Source organism: Thamnophis sirtalis, unplaced genomic scaffold (genome assembly GCF_051295495.1).
Source record: "Thamnophis sirtalis isolate CommonGarterSnake01/CBP01778 unplaced genomic scaffold, rThaSir2_p1.2 scaffold_2, whole genome shotgun sequence".
In the NCBI taxonomy this organism is placed as follows: domain Eukaryota; kingdom Metazoa; phylum Chordata; class Lepidosauria; order Squamata; family Natricidae; genus Thamnophis; species Thamnophis sirtalis.
In genome coordinates, this window is record NW_028261382.1 from 26,785,266 (window position 1) to 26,811,764 (window position 26,499).

Below are 26,499 nucleotides of genomic sequence, written 5' to 3' on the forward strand. Positions count from 1 at the left end.
ATTGAATTAGAATAGAATTAGAATAGAAATAGAATAGAAATAGAATAGAAATAGAATAGAAATAGAATAGAAATAGAATAGAAATAGAATAGAAATAGAATAGAAATAGAATAGAAATAGAATAGAAATAGAATAGAAATAGAATAGAAATAGAATAGAAATAGAATAGAAATAGAATAGAAATAGAATAGAAATAGAATAGAAATAGAATAGAAATAGAATAGAAATAGAATAGAAATAGAATAGAAATAGAATAGAAATAGAATAGAAATAGAATAGAAATAGAATAGAAATAGAATAGAAATAGAATAGAAATAGAATAGAAATAGAATAGAAATAGAATAGAAATAGAATAGAAATAGAATAGAAATAGAATAGAAATAGAATAGAAATAGAATAGAAATAGAATAGAAATAGAACAGAACAGAATAGAAAAACTTTATTGTCACCTTTTCTGAGGATGCTCTTCCTTTCTCGTCCGAGCCTTTCGCCTCGCCAGAGACTGATCCCTCCCATCTCTCTTTCTCTCAGCTCCTTCATATCGACGTGGACGGCTGCATGAAGGTGATTCAGAAAAGGAAATCCCGGCAGCCGGAGCTGCTGAAGACCATCATTGCGCCTGTGGGCAACAACAAGCAGGTCTGGTCTCCTTTGCATCTCTTCGTCAAAACCAAGGGAGGAGGAGGACAGGCAGGGCAAGATCTTTCCTAACGGGGAAGCCATGGAGAGCTGGAATCCAATGTTCCCTCTAATTTTTTTTCAGTGTGTGCGTTAAAGTATAGTATTTGAGCAGCACATTTTCATGCCTGAGCACCTGGTTTTTTTTCACAGATGTTTCACAGAGCAATTGATTTATAGGATCCAAATTGGAATGGAGAAAAATGGTTTTGTGAGTGTGTGTGTGTGTGTGTTTGAGTGAGCGAGGGATCCAGTAAGGGAACTGCGCCTATTTAGGAAAGAAGGTAAATTATTGCAAACATGGTCAATCGAAGATAAGTATGGGGACAGGTTGGGCAGTAGAGAGAAAGTGATAAAAGAGTGGGAGAGAGGAAGAAAAAAAGAGGGAAGAGAGACAGAAAGAGACAGAGAAGGACAGAGAAAGTGACAGAAGAGTGGGAAAGAAGGAGAGAGAAAGAGAGACAGAGAAAGAGGGTGAAAGAGACAGAAAGAGACAAAGAGGAGAGAGAAGGGAGAAGGAGAAAGTGACAGAAGAATGGAAAAGAGGGAGAGAGAAAGAGAAGAGAGAGAAAGAGAAAGAGGATGAGAGAGAAAGAGAAAGAGGATGAGAGAGACAGAGAGAGAAGAGAGGAAGAGGAAAGAATAAGAGAGAACATCTCATTTCAACCCTGAGGTGCAAATATTATCTTTGATTGGTAATTTTATTTGTCCATTTACTGTCCAATACTCTCATTTCTCCTTAAATTCATCAAGAATTCCCTTCTTTTTATTGAATTTATCACAATACCATGAGAACAACTTTTTCAGCATAGCTTTACAGCTATTTAAAATGTATAGTAATTTGACTTACTTGACTTAAGTCTTTAGCGTCGGTACGGCATCGCCAATCCCTTCGCTGTAGAGTCGCATGCATCCCGAATCAACGGGATCCATGATATAGTAATTTAGGTCAGGTTTTCAGAACATTAGTCTATTTATAAGTCACTAAGTGCAAAGAAACAGAATTCAGAAAGTTGGCTTCCCTTTTTGTAATTGCCTACTGTCTGCTTAATTTTCTACCTACATTTTTGATAACTGATATTCACTGTTGACCCAAGAAGCCCATCATAGAAAGAAACCTTCCCTATGAACTTTGTTGGGTTTCCATGGAATGAAGTTTGATCTTTTTCTCAACCATACAGTAGCATATTCTTTCTAAGGAGGATATAATCAAGATAGTCCATAATTGCCTATCAACCTAACAGTATGGCAATTGACAATCTCTTTATATTTCAACTCTAACTCTTTCAGTCTTAAAGGTTTGGTGAGGAGAAATCCAACAATTCTTTTAAAGAGGAAAAAAATGCTTGCACAATTGCACCCATTGAGACATACACAACACACAACACACAGAGAAACAAACTTAACAAAGTGCTAAGTCTGCCCACCAACTAACTAACTAACTAACTCTCTCTCACTCACTCACTCTCTTCCTCCCTCCCTCTCTCCCTCCCTTCCTCTCTCTCTCTCTTAAAGAGAGGGAGAGAGAGAATCCCTCCTTCCTTCAGCCCAACACTCTTGCTGGCATCCCGGACGGATGAGAGGGACTGCAGAGGGTCTCCTCGAGTCTAGGGCAGCGAGTCATTCGATGGGAAAGTTGCCTCTTGGAGGGAATGACCCGGATTGGCTCTCGCTTCATCTCTCACCCACGCACCTTAGAGGGAACAGTGCTGGAATCCCTGCTCACAGTTGGCTTCTTGGGTGTTAGGGGAGAGGTCCTCACCTTCATCCTTGGGGGCTTTTCTTCTTGGCAAAGCAACGGAGGCAATATTAGGAGTCCTTCACTACAATTAGGGTGGATCGATTTTCTGGAAATCATAGATCCGAAATAGGTAGAGTGGTGTGGTAGCCTAGAGATGGAGCTCTCGCTTCACAATCCGGAGGCTGTGAGTTCGATCCTAGGTGGAGGCAGGTATTTCTCTCTCTCTCGGCACCATGAGAATATATCTGCTGAACAAAACTCCGCTCTGGCAATAGGAAGGGCATCCAGGAAACACTCCGCTCCATTCAGTTGCCCAGCGTCCACCCCACAAGGGATTATGGGGTCGTTAAAAGATGAAGATGATAATTCAGAAATGGATTCATAGCTTACTAAACAAATCCCCCAAGCAGAATTTTCTGCTTTTCAAGCAGTAGATCCCAGATCCTTGCCTGCCTTTTTAGTGTGGGAGAGTTTGTGAGGAAAGTCATTCTGGGATCACTATTGCCCCTGAGTCCGATAGATAAGCATAGGGGCAGGGGAAGAGCCTGCCACTCTCTGAAGCCGATTCTCTTTTCCTTCGTAGCCCTCGTCTTCCCAGGATGCCAGAGGTGTGTGTCTCCTCCTATTTTTGCTTACAGTTTTTCTGCAGAACATGGGGTGGAGGGTGCTGATTCCCGGCCTACTTTGCAGTCCTTGCCAGGTCCAAGTGCCAATCTGTGGGCATGCCAGGTCCAAGGAGCACCGCCAGCCTGGACGTAAGATGGGATACTCAGGACCTATGCTCACATCTCAAGCTCCAAACTCCTCAGGCTGCTGTCAGAAGCCTTTCCTTGCCCTGGAACTCACTGTGGCCCCTGCCTAGATGCTTCCCACCTATTTTCCCCCAATAGTAGGAGCAGATGCCTGAAGGTGAAACTGAGCCAACAGAGGGTTCTAGTCAGAAGTGGTTATTCAGCAGGTTCTGACCAGTTCTGGAGAACCAGTAGTGGAAATTTTGAGTGCTGTATTTTTTGGCGTATAAGACGCACCTTTCCCCCCCCCCAAAAAAAGAGGGTGAAAATCTTCGGTGCATCTTATACACTGAATACAGCATTTTTTGCCTCCTGAAACCCCATCCACTTTGCAAAAATGGACGTGCAGAGGGTTTGGGAGGCTTGCAAAGTGCTCCTGGGGGCTAGGGAGGGCAAAAACGAGCAAAAAATGGTCTGTTTTTTTTCTTGTTTTTGCCCTCCCCAGCCCTCAGGAGCACTCTACAAGCTGCCTAAAGGCTATGCATGCCCTTTTTTTTGGCAAAAAAGGAGGCATTCAGAGGGTTTGGAAGGTCTGCAGAGTGCAAAAACTTTTTTGAACAAATTTACCTCTTCAAAATAATGTTGCATCTTATACTCCAAAAACTATGGTAATTCAGAGAACTGGTAAATACCACCTCTGACTTGCCCGCCCCCATCTATTCTCTGCCTCCCGAGTCCCAGCTGGTCGGGATGAATTGGGGATTTTGCAGTTTCCTTCCCCTGCCACACCCACCAAGCCCACAGAACCGGTAGTAAAAAATGTTGAATCCCACTGCTGGTCCTGGTCCAGGGGCTGGCTGAGATTCCAGAGCCAAAGGGCTGCCCCTTGGAGGATTGGGACTCTTTGAAGTCAGGCCCTGGCAGGTGATGGAAGGACAGAAGGCAAGGAGGAGAACCTTGGGCTCTAACAGGATTGTGTCCTGTCTCCAAATGGCACAGCTGGAGGGCTTTATGGAGCAGGTTTTTGGGGGGGGGGGGTTGAGTGGCTGCAAAGATCTGAAGTTGGAGCTTCTGCTTTATTTCTGCCCAGCTCAGCCCGGCCCCCCAGCGGCCAGCAGCCAGATCAACAAGAAGCTGATTCCCTTGAAGGCTAAAGAGGGGCCCATCCCCACCAACACATGGAAGGCCCATTCGTCACCTGGCCCGGCCCCCAAGCTGAAAACTGTCTCGGAACTGCTGCGGGAGAAGAGACTGCGCGAGCAGACGGCCAGGAAGGGCACCCAGAAGAGGATCTTCGTCGCCCCTCAGCTGCTCCTCTCTACCTCTGTCATGGTCCCACAGACAAGGGGTCCCACTGCCCCGTTGGCCAACTGCACCCCTGCTCCCACGGCCAGCCAGGCGTCACTAAGGCCACCTCCTGCATCAGCTTCCATCCCCTTGGGGACATTGTCTGGAAGGGACTCAGCCCCTCCAACAGACCTGGCGGGGGGCTCTCAGGAGAGGTCCCTTCCCTGCAATGGGAACAAGGATGAGGCAGCTAGAGAAGAAGGCAGAGACGGCGGCCAAGAGAGCTTTGCGCATCAGGGGGCTCCTAAAGTGGCCGGAACGCCTGTGGGGACTTTTGCTAACGTGAACTCCATCCCGGGAGATGCTCTTCATCCCTCTCCGGCCTCTGGTGCTTTACCCCACCTGGTAGCTGCCCACTCACAGCGCAGTGCAGTTGTCCAACCCACCCTGCCCATCAGTTGGGTGCTGACCCCTCAAGGCCTTCTCCCGGTCACTCTGCTGAGTATCCCCAGTCAAGGGAAGCCACTGGCCAGTGGCTCTGCTACTCCGTCAAATCCCAGCCAGCCTGTGGAGACTTCGGCCAAGATCCCAACCCCAACTCCTGGAGTTCCGGTGGTGGAGGGACCTCCCATTCCTTCTGGCTGCCCACAGAATGATGCAGACACTCAGCTGAGGGATGTTCCACCTCTTCCTCCTGCACCGCTTCTTGGGAACTCCACAGAATCGGGGTGCCCTCCGTCCCCTGCTGGTTCCGGGGCACCTTCCTTGTCTTGCAGTGTCTTCGGAGGGACTGCCACCCCCACCCCCAATTCAGAGGCTTTGCCCCCGCCCCATCCCAATCAAGGCCCAGCCGCTCTGGAGGTCCCCTCTGACCCAGCCCCACAGGCCTGCCACACGCCATGCCCACCCCAGGAGGGCGCAGCCTGCCCCCTTTCTCGTCTCCTTTCCCTAGAAGCAGAGCCGGCAGTGAAAGCATGGGCCAAGGAGAGCCGGGAGGCCAGGGCTCCCTCACTGGGAAGGGGCCTGCCGTATCTGCCCCCGTTTCTGTGCAGCTTGAAAACCCTCTCGGGGCTGCTGCTAAATAAATCTTCCCTGGAGCAGAGCGCTGCCTCTCTTCTGGACCCTGAAGGGCGGCAGGAAGAGGCTGGCCAGCCAGACCTGGAGGCCTTGAGGGACATGGTGCGCCAGAAGCTCCAGGACAACCCTGCCTATCGGCTCCTGAGACAACGGTTCATGGCGGCCTTTAGTTTCCCAGCTGCTCTGGCCGCACTGCCCCCTCCCCGGGTGGCCACGACCCTCTCGGGGGGCAGGTGGTGGGAGAGCAGCCAGGGAGAAGAGTCCAGCTCATCTTTGGAAGAGGAGGAGGAAGAAGAGGAGGAAGCTGAGAGACAACCCCAAGAAGCAACCAGAGATGGCCCTCCTGAGATAAGGGAGGCCAGCGAGGAACTAGAGGTAATCTTGGTGGTGGGAATCCTTAAGAGAGATTTTAGTGCTTTTTTCTAAGTAGACCTGTGGTATCTTACTACAAATAACACAATTTAAGAGCCATGGTACAACAGTGCTCAGAGTGCAGTACTGCAGGCTACTTCTGCTGATTGCTGGCTGCCTGCAATTTGGCAGATCAAATCTCACCAGGCTCAAGGTTAACTCAGCCTTCCGTCCTTCCGAGGTGGGTAAAATGAGGACCCAGATTGTTGGGGGCAATAGGCTGACCCTGTAAACTGCTTAGAGAGGGCTATAAAGCATTGTAAAGCAGGATATAAGTGCTATTGCTATTTATGGTCGCACCCAGGGGTGAAATTCAGCAGGTTCTGGAGAACCGGTAGTGGAAATTTTGAGTACTTCGGAGAACCAGCAAATACCACCTCTGCTGGCCCCAGAGTGGGAAGGGAATGGGGATTTTGCAGTATCCTTCCTCTGCCACGCCCACAGAACCGGTAGTAAAAAAAATTGAATTTCACCACTGGCCGCACCTATAAATTGACTCTGGGTATAAACAAGGAATCAAACCTCAGCGAACAAAACAACATAATCAATACAAATCAACAGCGACAAGCAGCATCTCAGAGGTCTTTAAAACAATGTGTTTGTAAATAATAAAAAGAACTGCGGAACAATCAACAAGAACTCAATTTGGCATCCCAGCCAAAATTGTCCAACGATCGATCAAGGTTGTAGGCCCTTCCACAAATCTGAGAGGGCTGAAGGCACCTGGATCTTAGCAGGTTGCTGTACCACACAGACCGGTGTTGTGATGTAGAAGGGAGAACTGCTGGGTACCCCAAAATGATGCTGCTTAATTAAAAGGGGGATTGCAGAGAGTGCCCAACTCCCTCATTCATTCTGGGGTGAGCAAAAGCAAATGACAGACAGGTGGTCCTCCAAGTAACCTGATGGATCTTGACAGACTTGAACACTGGGCCCTATCGAACAAAATGAAATTCAAGGGAGAGAAAAGTCCAGTCCTACCCTTAGGTAAGAAAAACCCAAAGGACATATAGACTGGGTGAAACCGGGCTTAATAGCAGTAACTGTGAGAGGGATCTTGGAGGCTTAGTGGACAACCAACTAAATAGGAGCCAAAAAAGCCAACGCAATCCTAAATTGCATTAACAGAGGGATTCAATCAAGATCAAGGGAGGTACTAATACCACTCTATAAAGCCTTAGTAAGACCACACCTAGAGTACCGTATCCAGTTTTGGTCACCACCCTATAAAAAAGCTGTTGAGACTCTAGAAAGAGGGCAGAGTAACCAAGATGATGAGGGGACTGGAGGCTAAAACATACGATGGACGGTTGCAGGAACTGGGCCTGGCTGGTCTAGGGAAGAGAAGGACCAGGGGAGCATCTTCCAATATTTGAAGGGCTGCCAAGAGAGGTGGGGTGGAGGTGGGTTCAAGCTATTTTCCAAAGCAAATAGGGTTGTATGCTTAGCCTAAGCAGAGTGTCCTTCCAGAGGCCCCCAGCCTGTAAATCAAACATGATACATTGATGGAAGCCAAGGAAGGCTTTGGATATAGAAAGCCTAGGATAGAGATGTCCTGATAGAGATATTGGGACATTCTCCTGGGTATGAAAACATCTGTGTGTGTGTGTGTGTGTGTGTGTGTGTGTGTGGTGTACCTTTCATGTTTCTTGGTGACCAAGAAAATAAATATCCAATAGTAAAGTTCTTAGCCTTGGCTCAGCCAGTTGGGGAAATCCTGAGAGTTGAATCCATTCATCAGGGATTGGGGGGGGGGGGGGAGACTGAAACCACACAGAGAATGTGGGTTTGCGGAGTAAAGGATGCAGGCAATAGGCCAAGCCCAGGAATCCGTCTGTGTCTACAATTGGTCTTGGGTTGCATCTGTGAATCTTGTCGTCTTTTTAGGAGTCTGGAATGGATGTCGACTCAGACCACGGCTGCCCAGGCAAGGTACGAAGAAGCCAGCGTCTCCACAAAAGGGGAGTCCCTCTGTGACGGCGGCAGCCCCTTTGGTTCCATTACTCTCTTTATTCCTAAGCCCAAGCGTGTGTTTCTGGGGACCCCGACGATTGCCCTCTGGACCCCGTTGTTCCCATGTTCGGTCCGGAGAGGAAACCTCAAAGCCGAGGCAAAATTCTATCTCGTCATCTTTGCCACTGGGTCGATTTTGACAATTAGCAGCATCTCCTGTCTTAGGATGCGGGGAAATTGCCTTCCTTCCTTCCTTCCTTCTCAAGCAGTCTTACCCCGTCTGGCGTAATCACAAAGGCTGGGATTGCGACTTCCAGAAGTCCCCAGCTGGCATGGTCAGCACTGGGAATTCTGGGACTTTGGAGGATGGAAACATGCGGGAATTGGCATGAGTCCTGGACGTCCAATCGGATTGTGAACATCGCACCGTCTGACAAACAAATGCCCTTTTTGCTCTTATTTGTGGCAGTGGGACTGTCCCGGCATGCTGGATCTGTGTGCTAAGCCACGATAAAGGTTTATTTTGTTGGGGCATGTCACTTTTTGTGTTTTGTCAACCAAAGGATGGGACCAAGTGCTTTGTGTGTACAGCTGAGACACAGTTCTCTAAAATATAGGATTTTTTCCTACAGCTTCTTGCAAGCTTCCTTCCCCCTGAGTTGCTTCTCCCAAGGAGGCTATTGGCACCAACTCCCAGGGATACTCCAGCCCAGTGATGGGAGTGACATTCAAGGAAAGGAGAAGCAGGAAGTTACTGGCAGTTGCTACGTTGACTTATAGGGGTCCTTGAAGAAAGCTATTTGGGTTATACGGACTGTTTCTCATTTTGTTTCCCAGAGCACGATGTGAAGCAAAGTTATGCTTCTAAGACAGCTGTCAGTTGAATCCCTGTGTAGACTTGTGTGCAAGCAAGCAAACGGGCTCCGAAAATTGGAATAGCAACTGCTTCGAATAAGTTTTAAATTTTTTATTCAATTTGGAGTTGAGTTTGTCTGTTTTGCATTAAAATCTTTGTGTTTCACAAGGCTGGGTTTTATTTCTGACCATCTGGTATGAGAGATATTAGGGGGAGAAGCTTTGCATGTGTGAAAGGCAGGATTAAGGAGCCCTGCTCCCCCAAACTGGCCAGTAACAGAATAACAGAAGGGACCCCAGAAGTGATCAGGAAAAACAATGTTTAAATAATTTGTAATGTGATTCAAATTAAACTATGAGGTAGTAGAGAATAGTACAATCACTAAACAAACCATAAAGTAAAATAAATAGTAAAATGGTCCTTTCACTGAAGTACTATTGGTTTAGTTCAAATAGTTATGGTTATTTTTTACTGATTATGGAAATAATAGTAAAATGGTTCAGAAGTTTATATATCCTTATATGTTAGAGTTGGTGATTCAGCACTTGGTCAAGTTGTTGACGCACACAATTTCAAATGGCAATGAAGGGTAGGTATCCACATCTGCCTTATTGGATTAGAGCTGTGATAAATGTACAAGGAATTTATTAGCTCTTCAGAAAACTTTGTGCATTTCAATCAGAGTAGAACTGGAAGGGACCTTGGAGGTCTTCTAGTCCATTCCCTACTCAAGCAAGAGATCCTATACCATTCCAGACAAACCTCCAGTGAAGAAGCACCCACAACTTCTGGAGGCAACTTTTTCCACTAGTTATATCCACAAAATAAACATATTAGAAATTTAAAAACATTGTAAAAAATATTCCACTCTGACTTATTTATAAACCACAAAAGGAGGTAGAATGATGATTGCAGTTCAAGGCAATAAAAACATTCCACGACAATAAACTTTTTTGCAATTCAGCTGTAAAACTTGACAATGGTTGTAAACAACTTTTCAAAATGTCCCTTCAGTTTTCTCAAGATTGTTTACTCTATTTTTAAAAATTGTATTCAATTCCTTCATGATTATCCAAAAGCTTTTTGGAGGGAAGGGTTACATGCAGGCACTAAGAAGCTACCAGAAAGGAAGCAGCTTTGGACACTGCAACCCACCCATCTGCCTTCCTTGGCTTCTTGCCTACCAGCTGTGTTGGGACAGATGTGTTCCAGGGAAGACAGAAAGGCCGAGATGCCAGTGGCTTCTTCCAGGAAAAGGAGGCAACCCTGCTGAGCGATACATTGAAATACAGCACAATTGACTGGTTCAATTAATTTTGCGAGGGAGATATACACTGAATACAATTGAACTCACATCCCTGGCACAATTTGCAAAAGTTGCACCCCTTCAAAGAAAGCATACAATGATGCAAAACAATTTTTAAATAATTGGTGATGTGATGCCAGTTAAACTATTAAGGCAACAGAGAATTGGGCAAACACTAAACAAACAATAAGAAAAAAGGAAATTTTATTGAAGCAACAGTAAAGAATAACCAATAGTAACCGTGATTGTTGTTTTGCAGTTGAGGGGCTGCCCTACCTCGCAGGGGTGGTGGGGAAACAATGAAACCATGATGGTCTCCTGCAAAGGAGGAGACACACCTGGAGGGAGAAGGGCTCTTTTGATGGCTCCCCAGGTGTTTTCTCATCAGATGCGACCCCCAGGAAAGGAAGCCCTCATGGCTGCATTTGCATGGCCTTCTCAGCTTGGCTGGTGTCAGGTTAACTTTTCATGCAGTCAGCCTGTGAACCCAGCCGGGGCTCAGGATGTGCAAAGCCAGGAGTGGGAGGCGTGTTGTGTGAATGGGGTCTCTGGTCCCACCGACTCCTTTCAGGCAATGGCCTAGTTCCCCTCCTTCCCAGTGGACGGCCTGCAGCAAATATGAAACCCCCTTAGATGTGAAGAGCTGCCAGGAATCCTTATCACCTTTGCAAGCCACACTTGCCATTGATTTCATAATTCTGACCCTAGTCAAGTCTCATGGCCTGAAAACGGGCAGAGAATGATGGAGAAGCTGTTGGCCCCCATCCCTCAAACTGGTCACCCCTCTGGCCCTCAGGCTTCAGCTTCTCAGATCCGAGAATTGAATACCTTATTTCAAGTGTGGGGAATGGATGCATGTATGACATTTACACAAGGACACGCTTTAATAAAAGGAGAAAAATAACATAGAAGCCAATGAAGACTCTGCCAGCTCCTCCAAACACAGCATATTCCTACTTGTCTGGGAATATCCTGAATATCTATAGAGATTCTCATGGTTGTCCCAAAGGTGATTTTTCAAGAGGCAGCTGGACTTTCTGGTTTTCCTTTGAAGGTGTTTCGCTTGTCATCCAAGAAGCTTCTTTGGTACGACAGAACGGAGGAAGCTTCTTGGATGAGAAGTGAAACATCTTCAAAGAAAAGCAAATAAAGTCCAGTTGCCTCTTGAAAAAGCACTTTTGGGATAAGATCTCCTGCTTGAGAAGGAGGTTGGACTAGAAGACCTCTAAGGCCCTTTCCAGCTCAGTTGTTTTTATTGGGTTAGCTGACAGGGGAACTTCCTCCACAGGTCTAAAAAAAGGCCTTCCGGACCTCACTGGGCTCCAACCTCAGATCGCCTCAGGGATTTCCTGCAAAAACAAGAACATTAAAACGAAGTCAAACCTTGAAAGTTGCCATTGGGGAGATGGTTGACATCTAAGGTTAAAGACTTATGGAGGGGCTCCATCAGGATCGCCTCCCAGCCGAGGAGGAGCTGCAGTGCAAGAGAGCAGAAGGACCAGGAGCCCCTCCAGCCTTTGGGGCGACGCATCAACCAGGAAAAGCCCCCCAAGGCGTTGGGGGCCCTCCAGCCCCGGGTCCCTCTTCCTGGGGAGGGAGGGGGCGAGTAGGGGGGCAAGAAGCTGGGGGAGGGGCTGCAAGGGGCCTTCCTGGAGGTCAGAAGAGGCTGAGGATCCACATATTAAGGGGGGGGGTGCTGGAGGGGATTCTCTCCACTCCTGGCAGATTTGCAAAGAGGGCTTTGGGGGTTCAGGAGCTGCTGGGAGAAGCCCCCCCCCCCCGATTCCCCCCCCGCCTGCCTAGGGAGAGACCCCGGGTGGGGGGGAGGGGGCAAAGGGGGGGGGCAAAAGAGGCACCTCCAAGATCAAAGGGAGACTTCCGCCTCACCTCCGAACGGAAGGAAAGCAATCCTCGGCACTGCGCAGGACCCATCTGGCTTGAAGGAAGGCGGAAGCCGATTGGTCGCTCTGGAGAGGCAAGCGATTGGCAGGATGACTCTTAGGGGCGGCTCCTCCAAAGCAACAGGCGGAACCTCTGGAGAAAAAAGGGCGTGAAGCCTCCACTTCCGGAAAAGAAACGGACAACGAGGGAGCTGCCTGAAATGGCGACAGAGGAGCCCGGCTCATTCGTCCTCCTGCAGGTTTGGCGCAGGGGATGCTGGGAGTTGCAGTCCGAAAGTTTCAGAGGGTTCGGCCTGGGCCTCTCCTGACGGGAAGGGGGCGGAACTGTGACCCGCCTCTCTCTCTCTCTCCCCGCCCACCCTGCAGGAGGACGAATGAGCCCGGCGGAGGAAGGAAGGAAGAGCTGTCTGAGAGCAGGAGATCGAGGCGCAGTTTCTCAGGGAGACGGCGGGGAAAGGCCGGGAGGCTCCGGGGCTGCAGGAGGGATGAGCCCAGGGGGATCCCGGGAAAGGCCGCTGTCTGGAGGCGATGCGGGAAGGAGGAGACGGGCGGAGACCCCGAGACGGTCCTGGAGGGCGGAGGCTACTTCGGAAGACCCCGGAACCCCAAAGGATCCAGGAGGAAGAAGAGAAACATCAGTGCCCGGAATGTGAAAAATCCTTCAAGAGAAACGACCATCTTGAGAACCATCTAAAAATCCACTCATTTGGAAACCCACATAAATGCTTTGAGTGTGGAAAGAGCTTCAATTATAGAGCAGAACTTCGGCAACATGCAAGAATCCATACAGGAGAGAAACCTCATAAGTGCCTGGAGTGTGGACAGAGCTTCAGTCAGAGGAGCAGCCTTTATAGACATCAAAGGATCCATTGGGGAGAGAAAGAGGAGAAATGCCTGGAGAGCAGAGGGTCCTTTAGAAGACCCCGGAATCCCCAAAGGATCCAGGAGGAAGGAAGGAAATATCAGTGCCCGGAATGTGAAAAGTCCTTCAACAGAAATGACCATCTTGAAAACCATCTAAAAATCCACTCATTTGGAAACCCACATAAATGCTTTGAGTGTGGAAAGAGCTTCAATCAGAGATCAAAACTTACACAACATGCAAGAATGCACACGGGAGAGAAACCATTTAAATGCCTGGAGTGTGGAAAGAGCTTCAGTCAGAGGGGCCACCTTTATCAACATCAAAGGATCCACACAGGAGAAAAACCTCATAAATGCCTGGAGTGTGGAAAGAGCTTCAGTGAGAGGAGCCAGCTTTATCAACATCAAAGAATCCACACAGGAGAAAAACCTCATACATGTCAGGAGTGTGGAAAGAGCTTCAGTGTGAGGGGCTCCCTTTATCAACATCAAAGGATCCACACAGGAGAAAAACCTAATAAATGCATGGAGTGTGGAAAGAGCTTCAGTCAGAGGAGCACCCTTTATAGACATCAAATGATCCACACAGGAGAAAAACCTCATATATGCCTGGAGTGTGGAAAGAGCTTCAGTCAGAGGGGCCATCTTTATCAACATCAAAGGATCCACACAGGAGAAAAACCTCATACATGCCTGAAGTGTGGAAGGAGCTTCACTGAGAGGAGCAAGCTTTATCAACATCAAAGGATCCACACAGGTGAAAAACCTCATACTTGTCTGGAGTGTGGAAAGAGTTTCAGTCAGAGGGGCACCCTTTATCAACATCAAAGGATCCACACAGGAGAAAAACCTCATATATGCCTGGAGTGTGGAAAGAGCTTCAGTCAGAGGGGCAACCTTTATAAACATCAAAAGATTCACCCAGGAGTGACGCATCATAAAATCCTGGAGTGTGGAAAGAGTTTCTAGGAGAGCGGAAGTCATTATAACCATTAAAGAATCCACATGGGAGAGTAACCAGATACAGTCAGTCCCCAACTTACAGCAATTCATTTAGTGACTGTTCAAAGTTACAATGGCTCTGAAGAGAGTGGCTTTTGGCTTTTTTTCACACTGACGTCATTTGATCAAAATTCAGATGCTTGTAAACTGACTCCTTTTTATGACAGTTGCAGTGTTCCGGGGTCATGTCACCTTTTGTGACCTTCCTGCAAGCAAAGTCAGTGGGAAAAACAAATTTACTTAACGCTGTTACAGTTGGAGTGATTTACAGAACTGGCAAGAAAGGTCGTAAAATCCACTTCAATGTTTCACTTAGAAAGAAAAAATTCTGGCTGAATTGTAGTTGTAAATCGAGGGCTGCCTGCAAATGCCTGGATAGTGGCAAGCGATTCACTTCACAGCAACCCCTTCACATCAAAGAATCCACAGAGGAGGAAAACCATATAAACCCCTTGAGTGACGAGCGTTTTTTTCTATATCAAAGGATTCACATTTTTAAAAACCTGTAAACTTGATTGAGTGTGGAAAGACCTTCCGTCATGATACATGTCTGAGTAATTGAGAGTAGAGGAGAGTAGAGTTTTTTATTGGCCAAGTGTGATTGGACACACAAGGAATCTGTCTTCGGTGCATAATTGTACATAAAAGCTATGTGATAATCATGATCATGATAATAAAACTACAAATGAAATTAAATATTTTATTCCATTAAGTGTAATTAGACACGCAAGGAACATGTCTACAGTGCAGAAGCTCTGGGTGTACATGCACAGCAACACAATGAAAACAACAATAATTGGAAGGGATCTTGGAGGTTTTGTGTTCTAATCTTTTGGCCCTATACCAGTGATAGCTGTTTTTTAAAGTTGTGACCCCTGTACATGCGCGCACAACATCCACGCAGGGAGGGATTTTTGCCCTCAACAGGCTCTGAATGCTTTCTTGAATCCTGGGGAGGGGGCCGGGGGAAGCCATTTTCATCCTCCCTAGGCCTCAGGAAAGCCTCCAGAGCCTGGGAAGGATGAAAAACAGGCCGAAATGGCCCACCAGAAGAACGAACTTCTGGTTGGCCTATTGGGCTGTTTTTTGCCCTCTAGGCTTTTCTGAGGCCTGTGGAGGCCGAAAACGGCCTCCCCCCGCCCCTGTGGAAGGCCGAAAATCATAATGGGCGCCAGAGGTGAAGGGGGCCGTGCCGGCAAATACGGCTCCGCATGCTAGCTATGGCATTAGGTTTACCATCACGGCCCCTTTACCATTCCAGACAAGTTCAGTCTCTTCTTAAAAGCCTCCACAGATGGAGCACCCACAGCTTCTGAAGGCAAGCCATTCTACTGATTAATCGTTCTCACTCTTAGGAAGTTGGCAGAGCATCAGCAGTTATGATCCACTTTAGACTTCCAGCTGGCTTTCCCATTGACCTCTGGAAAGGATCTTTATATGTATTCAGTAGTATGAAATTTGAGGAGAAAAATTCTCCGCCCTTAAACTTGGCATCACTGTAGTCAAGGCAGGATACTAATTATAGAGATCAAAGGGGGGGGGGGGAGAATGTTTCTAAAATTATTACTATTCCTGGATCCTTGTGTTTGGGAGAGCTTTTGCTCTTTGATGGGGAACTGTGAGAGTCCCTATCACCTTTGCAAGCCACTCTTGCCGTTGATTTCATAATTCTGACCCTAGTCAAGTCTCATGGCCTGAAAAAGGGGGCAGAGAATGATGGAGAAACTCTTGGCCCACATCCCCCAAACTGACCAACCCTCAATCTCCCAGGTTTTAGCTTTTCAGGCCCCCATAATTGAATACCTTATTTCAAGTGTGGGGGATGGATGCATGTATGACATTTACACAAGGACACGCTTTAATAAAAGGAGAAAAATAACATAGAAGCCAATGAAGACTCTGCCAGCTCCTCCAAACACAGCATATTCCTACTTGACTGGGAATGTCCTGATTGTCTATGGAGATTCTCCATCATCCACGTCATGGTTGTCCCAAAGGTGATTTTTCAAGAGGCAGCTGGACTTTCTGGTTTTCCTTTGAAGGTGTTTCGCTTGTCATCCAAGAAGCTTCTTTGGTACGACAAAACGGAGGAAGCTTCTTGGATGAGAAGTGAAACATCTTCAAAGAAAAGCAAATAAAGTCCAGTTGCCTCTTGAAAAAGCACTTTTGGGATAAGATCTCCTGCTTGAGAAGGAGGTTGGACTAGAAGACCTCTAAGGCCCTTTCCAGCTCAGTTGTTCTTATTGGGTTAGCTGACAGGGGAACTTCCTCCACAGGTCTAAAAACGCCTTCAGGACCTCACTGGGCTCCAGCCTCAGATCGCCTCAGGTATTTCCTGCAAAAACAAGAACATTAAAATGAAGTCAAACCTTGAAAGTTGCCATTGGGAGATGGTTAAGGTGACCAGATTTTGGCAGGACAGTCACGATTTCGCACAATTTGTCCCACATCCCGGGGTATTCTTAAAAAGTCCAGATTTTTGTGACCGGACCCAGAGGTAAGCCTGCCCTCCCCCAACCCTGTATACCCGTCCTGGCGTCTGGTATTTTGTCCCTTCTGTCTCCCCGTTGCTCAGAAAAGCAACTTCGGGAGGGTCCTTTGCTAGCAGGCAGGTTCTAGGACGCCTGCAGCCACCAAAGGACCTTCCCAGAGTTGCTTTTCTGAGCAACGGGGCGACAGAAGGGACGCAATCTCCTTTCATTCTCCCTCTGCCTCATTCACTCGTTCGGGCAGCAGAGAATGAAAGAAAATCGCATAGCCGAGGACAAAGGAACCTGCAGCCTCCTTCATTCAAACGTTCAGGCAGCGGAGATGTGGGGGGGGAGCCTTTCTCGCACGCCTTCTTTCTCTGAAGCCGCGCCGGATTCAGCAAACTGGGCAGCACGTGCCCTTGGGATTGTGCAAGAGCCGAAGAACAGGAGGCGAGAATTCGGGTGCTGCACAAGGCCACGGGGGCACCCTACCTTCTTCTCTCTGATAGCCGCCTAGTTAAAAGGAGGAGGCGGCTCCGCTGGTCCGGAGCCCATCCAGGAAGACGAGTAACGCAAGGGGATCCCTTCCCCCGCAGATGGGCTCCGGACCAGCGGAGCCACCTCCTCCTTTTTAACCAGGCAGCTATCAGAGAAAAGAGGGCAGCGCATGCCCGTGGGCTTATGCAGCAGCCAAAGTTCGCCTGGTTAAAAAGATTGCCTGGTTAAAAAGGAGGAAGGGGAGGCTCCGCTAGTCCGGAGCCCATCCGCGGGGGCAGGGATCCCCTTCGTGTTCCTCGTTTTCCTGGATGGGCTCCTCCTTTTTAACCAGGCGGCTAGAGAAGAGGGCAACACATGCCCATGGGCAAGAAGCGCAAAGGAGGAGCAGAATGGCCTTAATCATGTTGAGCTGCCCAGTCAAAAAGCCTTTTCCTTCTGTAGACGAATGGGTCAACAACTAAAAATACAACAATCAACTAATTACCAATGATTTGTTTTCTAGGGTGAAGAAGATAAAGATGTGCCAGAGTTTCATCAGTTCATAACCCAGTTTGGATGGAGTTGGGAGGGGTAACGCAATCAAGAAGGGGTTGGGAGATTGAATGAAAATTTATTCAGACATGTGAAATATATTAATGAATGTAAAAATTGTTAGCAGAATACTTTGTTTTTAATATGAATAAGGGTACATCTATGGACTGAATGTACAGCTGTAGAGATTAACTTGACTTTGCACTTAATAACTATAGTTAGGTTGTCAGTGGCGCAATACTAGAAGAAGGAAGACTTGCCTATAATCCAAGAAAGGACACTGAAAGTCACAAATTTAGCCGAGATGGCTAAAATACCTACATATCGTAAGCACCAATTAAACGAGAGAAATAAATGAGACTAGGTAAAATGGATTGATTATATACAAAATAAATATGGATAAATGAGATGGGGAAAAACGGATTGATTATATTCAAAATAAATACGGGACTAAGAAATTCCAGATAGCTTATGATTAACACCAGGACTGATATAAATTGTTTAAAGTTAGTTTCGCAAGGAGGAGCTAAGCTCGATGTAAAGAAGTTATCAATTTTTCTATTCTTTTTTTCCCCCCAATATATTTTAGACTGTTTTTGTTAAAGATTTATACCGTGTATGGGTTCTGGGAAGTTGGGGGAGGGAAGGCTGGGGGGGAGCTGGGGGGGAGGGTAGGAGGGAGGGAGGTTTGACGAGGGGTGTTAAATTCTAAGGTAATATGATTGCACATGTATACTGTTTTCTCTTGTTTTTTCTTTAAAACTACGATATGTTAAGTATATTGTTATGGAAGTACAACATGGATTGGAGTTGGCTCAGAAGCGGAAATACACCAATGAGAGGAAGAGTGGGAAACAGAAGGGAGATGGGAAGAGAGGGAGAGGAAAGGGTAAGTGGGGAAGATGAGGAGGACAAGGAGGAGCGGAATGTAGAGAGAAAGATGGGATAGGAGAGAGGGTAAGGGGGGAAGATGAGGGTGAGGATAAGGAGGAGTGGAATGTAGAGAGAGGAGAAGGGAAGGGGAAGTAGAGCAGGAAAGGATGAGGGAAGGAAGATAGAAAGTAGGAGAGAGGTAGAAGAAAGAAGTGCATGGAGAGCAGAAGAGCTAACAATGGGCTTTTATCTTTTTTGGGGGGTTGTTGATGATTTATTACTATATGATACTGGCTATGTATAGTATACATGTGATTGTATGTTATGAAAATGGAAATAAAAAATATGTATTTTAAAAAAAAACTTTGGAGTGAATCCAGGAAGAGGGAAGAGATGGAAGACTGGCTTTTTGCTCTGATTTCTGAGCCCCCAGCTGTTAGTGACAGAGGAGGAGGAGGACGAAGGAAGGGATTGCATTTTGTCAGGCTGACAGCTCATTCTGTGGCATTTTTAAAAAGTCCCGATTTTTTTTTTAAGTACAAAAGGAAAAATCTGCAAAAAGTCACGGGGAGCACCAGGGATTGTTCCTCGCAAAGCATCATGGTCGCAGAGAATGCAAATGAAGGTGCTTATCTCCCCGCCTGGCTCCGTGTTCTAGTATTCAAATTGGAGTCACACTGAGTCCCATTCAGAGGACGGAGGGACGCTGTGCTTTTTTTTTGTTTTACCTATGTTCTCACAACCATGCAAAGGTGGGTTTTGTGCTACAAGGATCTTTCCTTCCCTGTCTGCGGTTCCGATTGCAGTCATCCTTTGCTTCGGATTAAAGCACCGTTTCTCATTCCTTGCAAAACTGGGGAAACGGCAGGGCTGCCTCCCTCCCCCCTTTGCAGCACACTCGGTTGCAAAATGTTCCCCTGATTTGGTTTATAAGTTTGCAGCAATGCGATCCAACAAATAGGAAAGTTTTAATAAGATCTTCTGACTTTATTTGGTCTCTGCTGCCCCCCCCCCACCCCCAACCCCGTTAGCCCTTGGGTTTTGTCCCCTCCCAAGGAGAGAGTGGGAAGGAGAGGAAGGAAGGAGGGAGGGGGAAGGAAAAGAAGAAGGGGAGGGGGAGAAGATGGAAGGAGAAAAGATGGATGGAAACGAAAGAATAGAAGGAAGAAGGAGGAAGGAGGAGGAGGAAAATGGAAGAAGAAAGGAAGGAAGAAAAAGAAGAAGGGAGGGAGAAAAGGGAAGGAGGTAGGAAGAGAAGGGGAAGAGAGGGAAAGAGCAGAAAGACAAAGAGGATGAAGTTGATAGGCAAGAGGAAGAAGGAAGGAAGAAAGAAAAGGGGAGGGAGGGAGGAAAGAAGAAAAGATGGAACTAGAAAGGAAAGAAGGGAGGGAGGGAGGAAAGGGGAAGACAGGGAAAGAGCAGAAAGACAGAGAAGGTGAAGGTAGATAGGCAGAAGGAAGGAAGAAGGAAGAAATAGGAAGGAGGGAAGGTGAAAGGATGGAAGGAGGAACAGAAGCGAAGAGGAAGAGAGAGATGGAAAGACAGAGAAGGTAGATAGGCAAGCTGAAGATGAAAGAATGGAAGGAGGAAGGAAAAGGAGGGAGTGAGTGAGGAAAGAAGAGGATGGAAGGAGAAAGGAAAGAAGAGAGGAAAAGAGCAGAAGACGGATAAGGTGAAGGTAGATAAGCAAGAGGAATGAAGGAAGAAGTGTGGTGTCTCGAGGAGGGGGAAAACATTTAGTGACCAAAGTTACAATGGCATTGAAAAAAGTGACTGATGACCATTTTTCACTTAGCGACCATTGCGACCATTTTTCACACTTAGCGACCATTGCAGCATCCTCATGGTCATCTGATCAAAAAAAAATTGACTCCTTTTTATGACAGTTGCAGTGTTCCGGGGTCATGTCACCTTTTGTGACCTTCCTGCAAGCAAAGTCAGTGGGAAAAACAAATTTACTTAACGCTGTTACAGTTGGAGTGATTTACAGAACTGGCAAGAAAGGTCGTAAAATCCACTTCAATGTTTCACTTAGAAAGAAAAAATTCTGGCTGAATTGTAGTTGTAAATCGAGGGCTGCCTGCAAATGCCTGGATAGTGGCAAGCGATTCACTTCACAGCAACCCCTTCACATCAAAGAATCCACAGAGGAGGAAAACCATATAAACCCCTTGAGTGACGAGCGTTTTTTTCTATATCAAAGGATTCACATTTTTAAAAACCTGTAAACTTGCTTGAGTGTGGAAAGACCTTCCGTCATGATACATGTCTGAGTAATTGAGAGTAGAGGAGAGTAGAGTTTTTTATTGGCCAAGTGTGATTGGACACACAAGGAATCTGTCTTCGGTGCATAATTGTACATAAAAGCTATGTGATAATCATGATCATGATAATAAAACTACAAATGAAATTAAATATTTTATTCCATTAAGTGTAATTAGACACGCAAGGAACATGTCTACAGTGCAGAAGCTCTGGGTGTACATGCACAGCAACACAATGAAAACAACAATAATTGGAAGGGATCTTGGAGGTTTTGTGTTCTAATCTTTTGGCCCTATACCAGTGATAGCTGTTTTTTAAAGTTGTGACCCCTGTACATGCGCGCACAACATCCACGCAGGGAGGGATTTTTGCCCTCAACAGGCTCTGAATGCTTTCTTGAATCCTGGGGAGGGGGCCGGGGGAAGCCATTTTCATCCTCCCTAGGCCTCAGGAAAGCCTCCAGAGCCTGGGAAGGATGAAAAACAGGCCGAAATGGCCAACCAGAAGAACGAACTTCTGGTTGGCCTATTGGGCTGTTTTTTGCCCTCTAGGCTTTTCTGAGGCCTGTGGAGGCCGAAAACGGCCTCCCCCCGCCCCTGTGGAAGGCCGAAAATCATAATGGGCGCCAGAGGTGAAGGGGGCCGTGCCGGCAAATACGGCTCCGCATGCTAGCTATGGCATTAGGTTTACCATCACGGCCCCTTTACCATTCCAGACAAGTTCAGTCTCTTCTTAAAAGCCTCCACAGATGGAGCACCCACAGCTTCTGAAGGCAAGCCATTCTACTGATTAATCGTTCTCACTCTTAGGAAGTTGGCAGAGCATCAGCAGTTATGATCCACTTTAGACTTCCAGCTGGCTTTCCCATTGACCTCTGGAAAGGATCTTTATATGTATTCAGTAGTATGAAATTTGAGGAGAAAAATTCTCCGCCCTTAAACTTGGCACCACTGTAGTCAAGGCAGGATACTAATTATAGAGATCAAAGGGGGGGGGAGAATGTTTCTAAAATTATTACTATTCCTGGATCCTTGTGTTTGGGAGAGCTTTTGCTCTTTGATGGGGAACTGTGAGAGTCCCTATCACCTTTGCAAGCCACTCTTGCCGTTGATTTCATAATTCTGACCCTAGTCAAGTCTCATGGCCTGAAAAAGGGGGCAGAGAATGATGGAGAAACTCTTGGCCCACATCCCCCAAACTGACCAACCCTCAATCTCCCAGGTTTTAGCTTTTCAGGCCCCCATAATTGAATACCTTATTTCAAGTGTGGGGGATGGATGCATGTATGACATTTACACAAGGACACGCTTTAATAAAAGGAGAAAAATAAGATAGAAGCCAATGAAGACTCTGCCAGCTCCTCCAAACACAGCATATTCCTACTTGTCTGGGAATATCCTGAATGTCTATGGAGATTCTCCTTCATCCACGTCCTGGTTGTCCCAAAGGTGATTTTTTCAAGAGGCAGCTGGACTTTCTGGTTTTCCTTTGAAGGTGTTTCGCTTGTCATCCAAGAAGCTTCTTTGGTATGAAACGGAGGAAGCTTCTTGGATGAGAAGTGAAACGTCTTCAAAAAAAAAGCAAATGAAGTCCATCTGCCTCTTGAAAAAGCACCTGTGGGATAAGATCTCCTGCTTGAGAAGGGGGTTGAACTAGAAAGCCTCCAAGGCCCCTTCCAGCTCGCTTGTTCTTACTCTGTTAGCTGACAGGGGAACTTCCTCCAGAGGTCTAAAAACGCCTCGGACACCTCAGGGATTTCCTGCAAAAACAAGAACATTAAAATGAAGTCAAACCTTGAAAGTTGCCATTGGGGAGATGGTTGACAGGGTTAAAAAGCACTTTTGGGATAAGATCCCAAAGCACTTTTGGGATAAGATCTCCTGCTTGAGAAGGAGGTTGGACTAGAAGACCTCTAAGGCCTTTTCCAGCTCAGTTGTTCTTATTGGGTTAGCTCACAGGGGAACTTCCTCCACAGGTCTAAAAAAAGGCCTTCCGGACCTCACTGGGCTCCAGCCTCAGACACCTCAGGGATTTCCTGCAAAAACAAAAGCATTAAAATGAAGTCAAATCTTGAAAGTTGCCATTGGGGAGATGGTTGACAGGGTTAAAGACTTATGGAGGGGCTCCATCAGGATTGCCTCCCAGCCGAGGAGGAGCTGCAGTGCAAGAGAGCAGAAGGACCAGGAGCCCCTCCAGCCTTTGGGGCGACGCATCAACCAGGAAAAGCCCCCAAAGGCGGTGGGGGCCCTCCAGTCCCGGGCCCCTGTTCCTGGGGAGGGAGGGGGCGAGTGGGGGGAGATGGGGGATGAGCTGCAAGGGGCCTTCCTGGAGGCCAGAAGAGGCTGAGTGTCCACATATTAAGGGGAGGGTCCTGGAGGGGATTCTGCGGCCCCGGCATATTTGCAAAGGGGGCTTTGGAGCTGCAGGGAGGAGCCCCCACCCCAGATTGCCACCCCACCCTGCCTAGGGAGAGACCCCGGTATCTCCAAGGTCAAATGGAGACCTCCGCTTCACCTCCGAACGGAAGGAAAGCAATCCTCGGCACTGCACAGGGGCTCTCTGGCTTGAAGGAAAACGGAAGCCGATTGGTCTCTCTGGAGAGGCCAGCGATTGGCAGGATGACTCTTAGGGGCGGAACCTCTGGAAAAAAAAGGGCGTGAAGCCTCCACTTCCGGAAAAGAAACGGGAGACGAGGGAGCTGCCTGAAACGGCGACAGAGGAGCCCGGATGATACAGGTTTGGCGCAGGGGATGCTGGGAGTTGCAGTCTGGGAGAGTCTCTTATGCGTCCGAAGGCTGCGGAGGCTTCGGCCTGGGCCTCTCCTGACGGGAAGCGGGCGGTACTGTGACACCCACCCCCTCTCTCTCTCCCCTCTGCAGGAGGACGGAGGAGCCCGGCGGGGGAAGGAAGGAAGGAAGCGCCGCCTGGGAGTAGGAGATCGCGGCGCAGCTTCTCAGGGAGACGGCGGGAAAAGGCCGGGAGGCTCCGGGACTGCAGGAGGGATGAGCCCAGGGAGACCCCGGGAAAGGCCGCTGCCTGGAGGGCGATGCGGGAAGGTGGAAACGGGCGCAGACTCCGATACGGTCCTGGAGGGCGGAGGCTCCTTCGGAAGACCCCGGAATCCCCAAAGGATCCAGGAGGAAGAAAGGAAATATCAGTGCCCGGAATGTGAAAAGTCCTTCAACAAAAACGACCATCTTGAGAACCATCTAAAAATCCACTCATTTGGAAACCCATATAAATGCTTTGAGTGTGGAAAGAGCTTCAGTCATAGCAGCAGCCTTTATACGCATGAAAGAATCCACACAGGAGAAAAACCTCATACATGTCTTGAGTGTGGAAAGAGCTTCAGTCATAGCAGCAACCTTTATCAACATCAAAGGATCCACACAGGAGAAAAACCTCACACATGTCTGGAGTGTGGAAAGAGCTTCAGTATAAGCGCCAACCTTTATAAACATCAAGGGATTCACACAGGAGAAAAATCTCATATATGCCTGGAATGTGGAAAGAGCTTCAGTCAGAGGAGCAACCTTTATAGACATCACAAGATCCACACAGGAGAGAAACCTCATAAATGCCTGGAGTGTGGAAAGAGCTTCAGTCACAGGAGCAGCCTTTATCAACATCAAAGGATCCACACAGGAGAAAAACCTCATGAATGCCTGGAGTGTGGAAAGAGCTTCAGTCAAAGTCGCAGCCTTTATGTGCATCAAAGGATACACACAGGTGAAAAACCTCATAAATGCCTGGAGTGTGGAAAGAGCTTCAGGCAGAGATCAAAACTTACCCAACATGCAAGAATACACACCGGAGAGAAACCATTTCAATGCCTGGAGTGTTTAAAGAGCTTCAGTCGGAAGAGCCACCTTAATGCACATCAAAGGATCCACACAGGAGGAAAACATACATGCCTAGAATGTGGAAAGACCTTCTGTCAGAGGAGCAAGCTTTATCAACATCAAAGGATCCACACAGGAGAAAAACCTCATACATGTCTGGAGTGTGGAAAGAGCTTTGGTCATAGCAGCAGCCTTAATAAACATCAAAGGATCCATAGAGGAGAAAAACCTCATACATGTTTGGAGTGTGGAAAGAGCTTCAGTCAGAGGAGCAACCTTTATCAACATCAAAACATACACACAGGAGAAAAACCTTATATATGCCTGGAGTGTGGAAAGAGCTTCAGTCAGAGGAGCAACCTTTATACACATCAAAAGATCCACACAGGACGGAAACCTCATAAATGCCTGGAATGTGGAAAGTGCTTCAGTCGGAGGGACAGCCTTTATATACATCAAAAGATCCACACAGGAGAAAAACCTCATATATGCCTGGAGTGTGGAAAGAGCTTCAGACGGAAGGGCAACCTTTATCAACATCAAATGATCCACACAGGAGAAAAACCTCACAAATGTCTGGAGTGTGGAAAGAGCTTCAGTAACAGGAACCATCTTTATACACATGAGTGGATCCACACAGGAGAAAAACTTCATAAATGTCTAGAGTGTGGAAAGAGCTTCAGTCAGAAGAGCAGCCTTTATACACATCAAAGGATCCACTCAGGAGAAAAACCACTTAAATGCCTGGAGTGTGGAAAGAGCTTCAATTGGAGGAGCAACCTTTATCAACATCAAAGGATCCACACAGGAGAAAAACCTCATAAATTCCTGGAGCGTGGAAAGAGTTTCTAGGAGAGCGGAAGTCTTTATAAACATCAAAGAATCCACATGGGAGAATAACTAGATACCGTCAGTCCCCAACTTACAGCAGTTCATTTAGTGATTGTTCAAAGTTACAATGGCTCTGAAGAGAGTGGCTTATGGCTGTTTTTCACACTGACGTCACTTGATCAAAATTCAGACGCTTGTAAACTGACTCCTTTTTTTTTCTTTTTATAAATTTTTATTTTAAACACACAAGCACATCAACAGAAACAAACACATGAGTTAAAAACAACATAGGAACAATATGTTCCATCGAATATCATACAGCAGTTCCGAATCGGTTTCTTTGCAGTTAGTGTTTTCCCTTCTGTACATTTCTATCTTGCGTTCATAATCTCCTTATTCGTTATCCATTTTTATGTACAATTCTTTATTTATTTATACTTAGCTACTTATGACCAAATATTATTTACCTATATTGTGGTTTATATTTTTACTGTCATTTATTCTCTTATGTACAGTTATAGGTATATAGGTTCTTTTTCTTTGCCATTCTTATATTATTATTATTCCATTTAAAAGGTTATAAGGTATAGTTTGAAATGCTTTGTTTACCATCCTTTGCACCTGCTATGATACCACCTTATTTTCTCTTTCTTTTCTTTTGTCCCTCCCTTCCTTCCTTCCTCTACTTCCCCTTCTTCCTTCCCTTACCTCTCCCCTACTCCTACCCTCTTCTCCTTCCTACCCTCTCTCCTTCTTTCTCTCTTCCTCCCTCCTCTCCTTCTCTTTCTCTCCCTTCCACCCCCTTCCACCCACCTCTCCTTACCTCTTTCTTCTTCCCCTACCTCTCCTCCACACTTTTTCTTCCTCTCCTTCTCTTTCTCTCTCTTCCACCCTCCACTCTTTTCCATTCCTTCGTCCCTCCATTCTCTACCTTCCTCCCCTCCTTTCCTTCCTCCTTCCCTTCCTTTCTTTTTCTATTGTTATAGGTGTCTCTTTCAAATCCCAGTTTATGTTCATTTGGGGATGGTATTTCCACAAGCCCATTTTTGTTTCATATCATTTCCTTTTTTCTCTATCATTCTACAGTCTATATGCCAGCTATCGTCCTGATTTGATTTCACCAATCATGACCCCCTTGTTTTATTCATAACTATTATTTTTGAGTGTTGTTCTATTCTTTCATTGCTTTTTATTTCTTTGCTTCATCCATCTATACCAATTATCCCATATTTGGTAGAATTCTGATTCTTATAGCAATAACAATAGCCGTTAGACTTATATATCGCTTCATAGGGCTTTCAGCCCTCTCTAAGCGGTTTACAGAGTCAGCATATTGCCCCCAACAATCTGGGTCCTCATTTTACCCACCTCGGAAGGATGG

At 46.8% G+C, this 26,499-nt stretch overlaps 2 protein-coding genes across 3 annotated transcripts in view; both read left to right on the forward strand.

Annotated features, from left to right (window-relative positions):
* The window catches only part of SNAPC4 (small nuclear RNA activating complex polypeptide 4), a 46,796-nt gene extending 37,638 nt beyond the window's left edge, over positions 1-9,158 (forward strand). For both annotated transcript variants that reach the window (XM_087704525.1, XM_087704524.1), the window contains 5 exons: positions 532-639; positions 3,003-3,027; positions 4,241-5,889; positions 7,813-7,857; positions 8,511-9,158. In XM_087704525.1, the coding sequence (XP_087560651.1) occupies positions 532-639; positions 3,003-3,027; positions 4,241-5,889; positions 7,813-7,857; positions 8,511-8,594 (1,911 nt within the window). In that variant the 3' untranslated portion in view covers positions 8,595-9,158. The remainder of the gene's footprint in view (positions 1-531; positions 640-3,002; positions 3,028-4,240; positions 5,890-7,812; positions 7,858-8,510) is intronic.
* A 3,031-nt stretch (positions 9,159-12,189) lies between these two features.
* LOC148048519 (uncharacterized) lies at positions 12,190-25,929 on the forward strand. The gene is given in 3 exon segments (XM_087704530.1): positions 12,190-13,732; positions 22,666-22,680; positions 23,604-25,929. Coding segments are annotated over 3 exon segments (2,862 nt in total). The 5' UTR covers positions 12,190-12,469; the 3' UTR covers positions 25,188-25,929.
* The last annotated feature ends 570 nt before the right edge of the window (positions 25,930-26,499 follow it).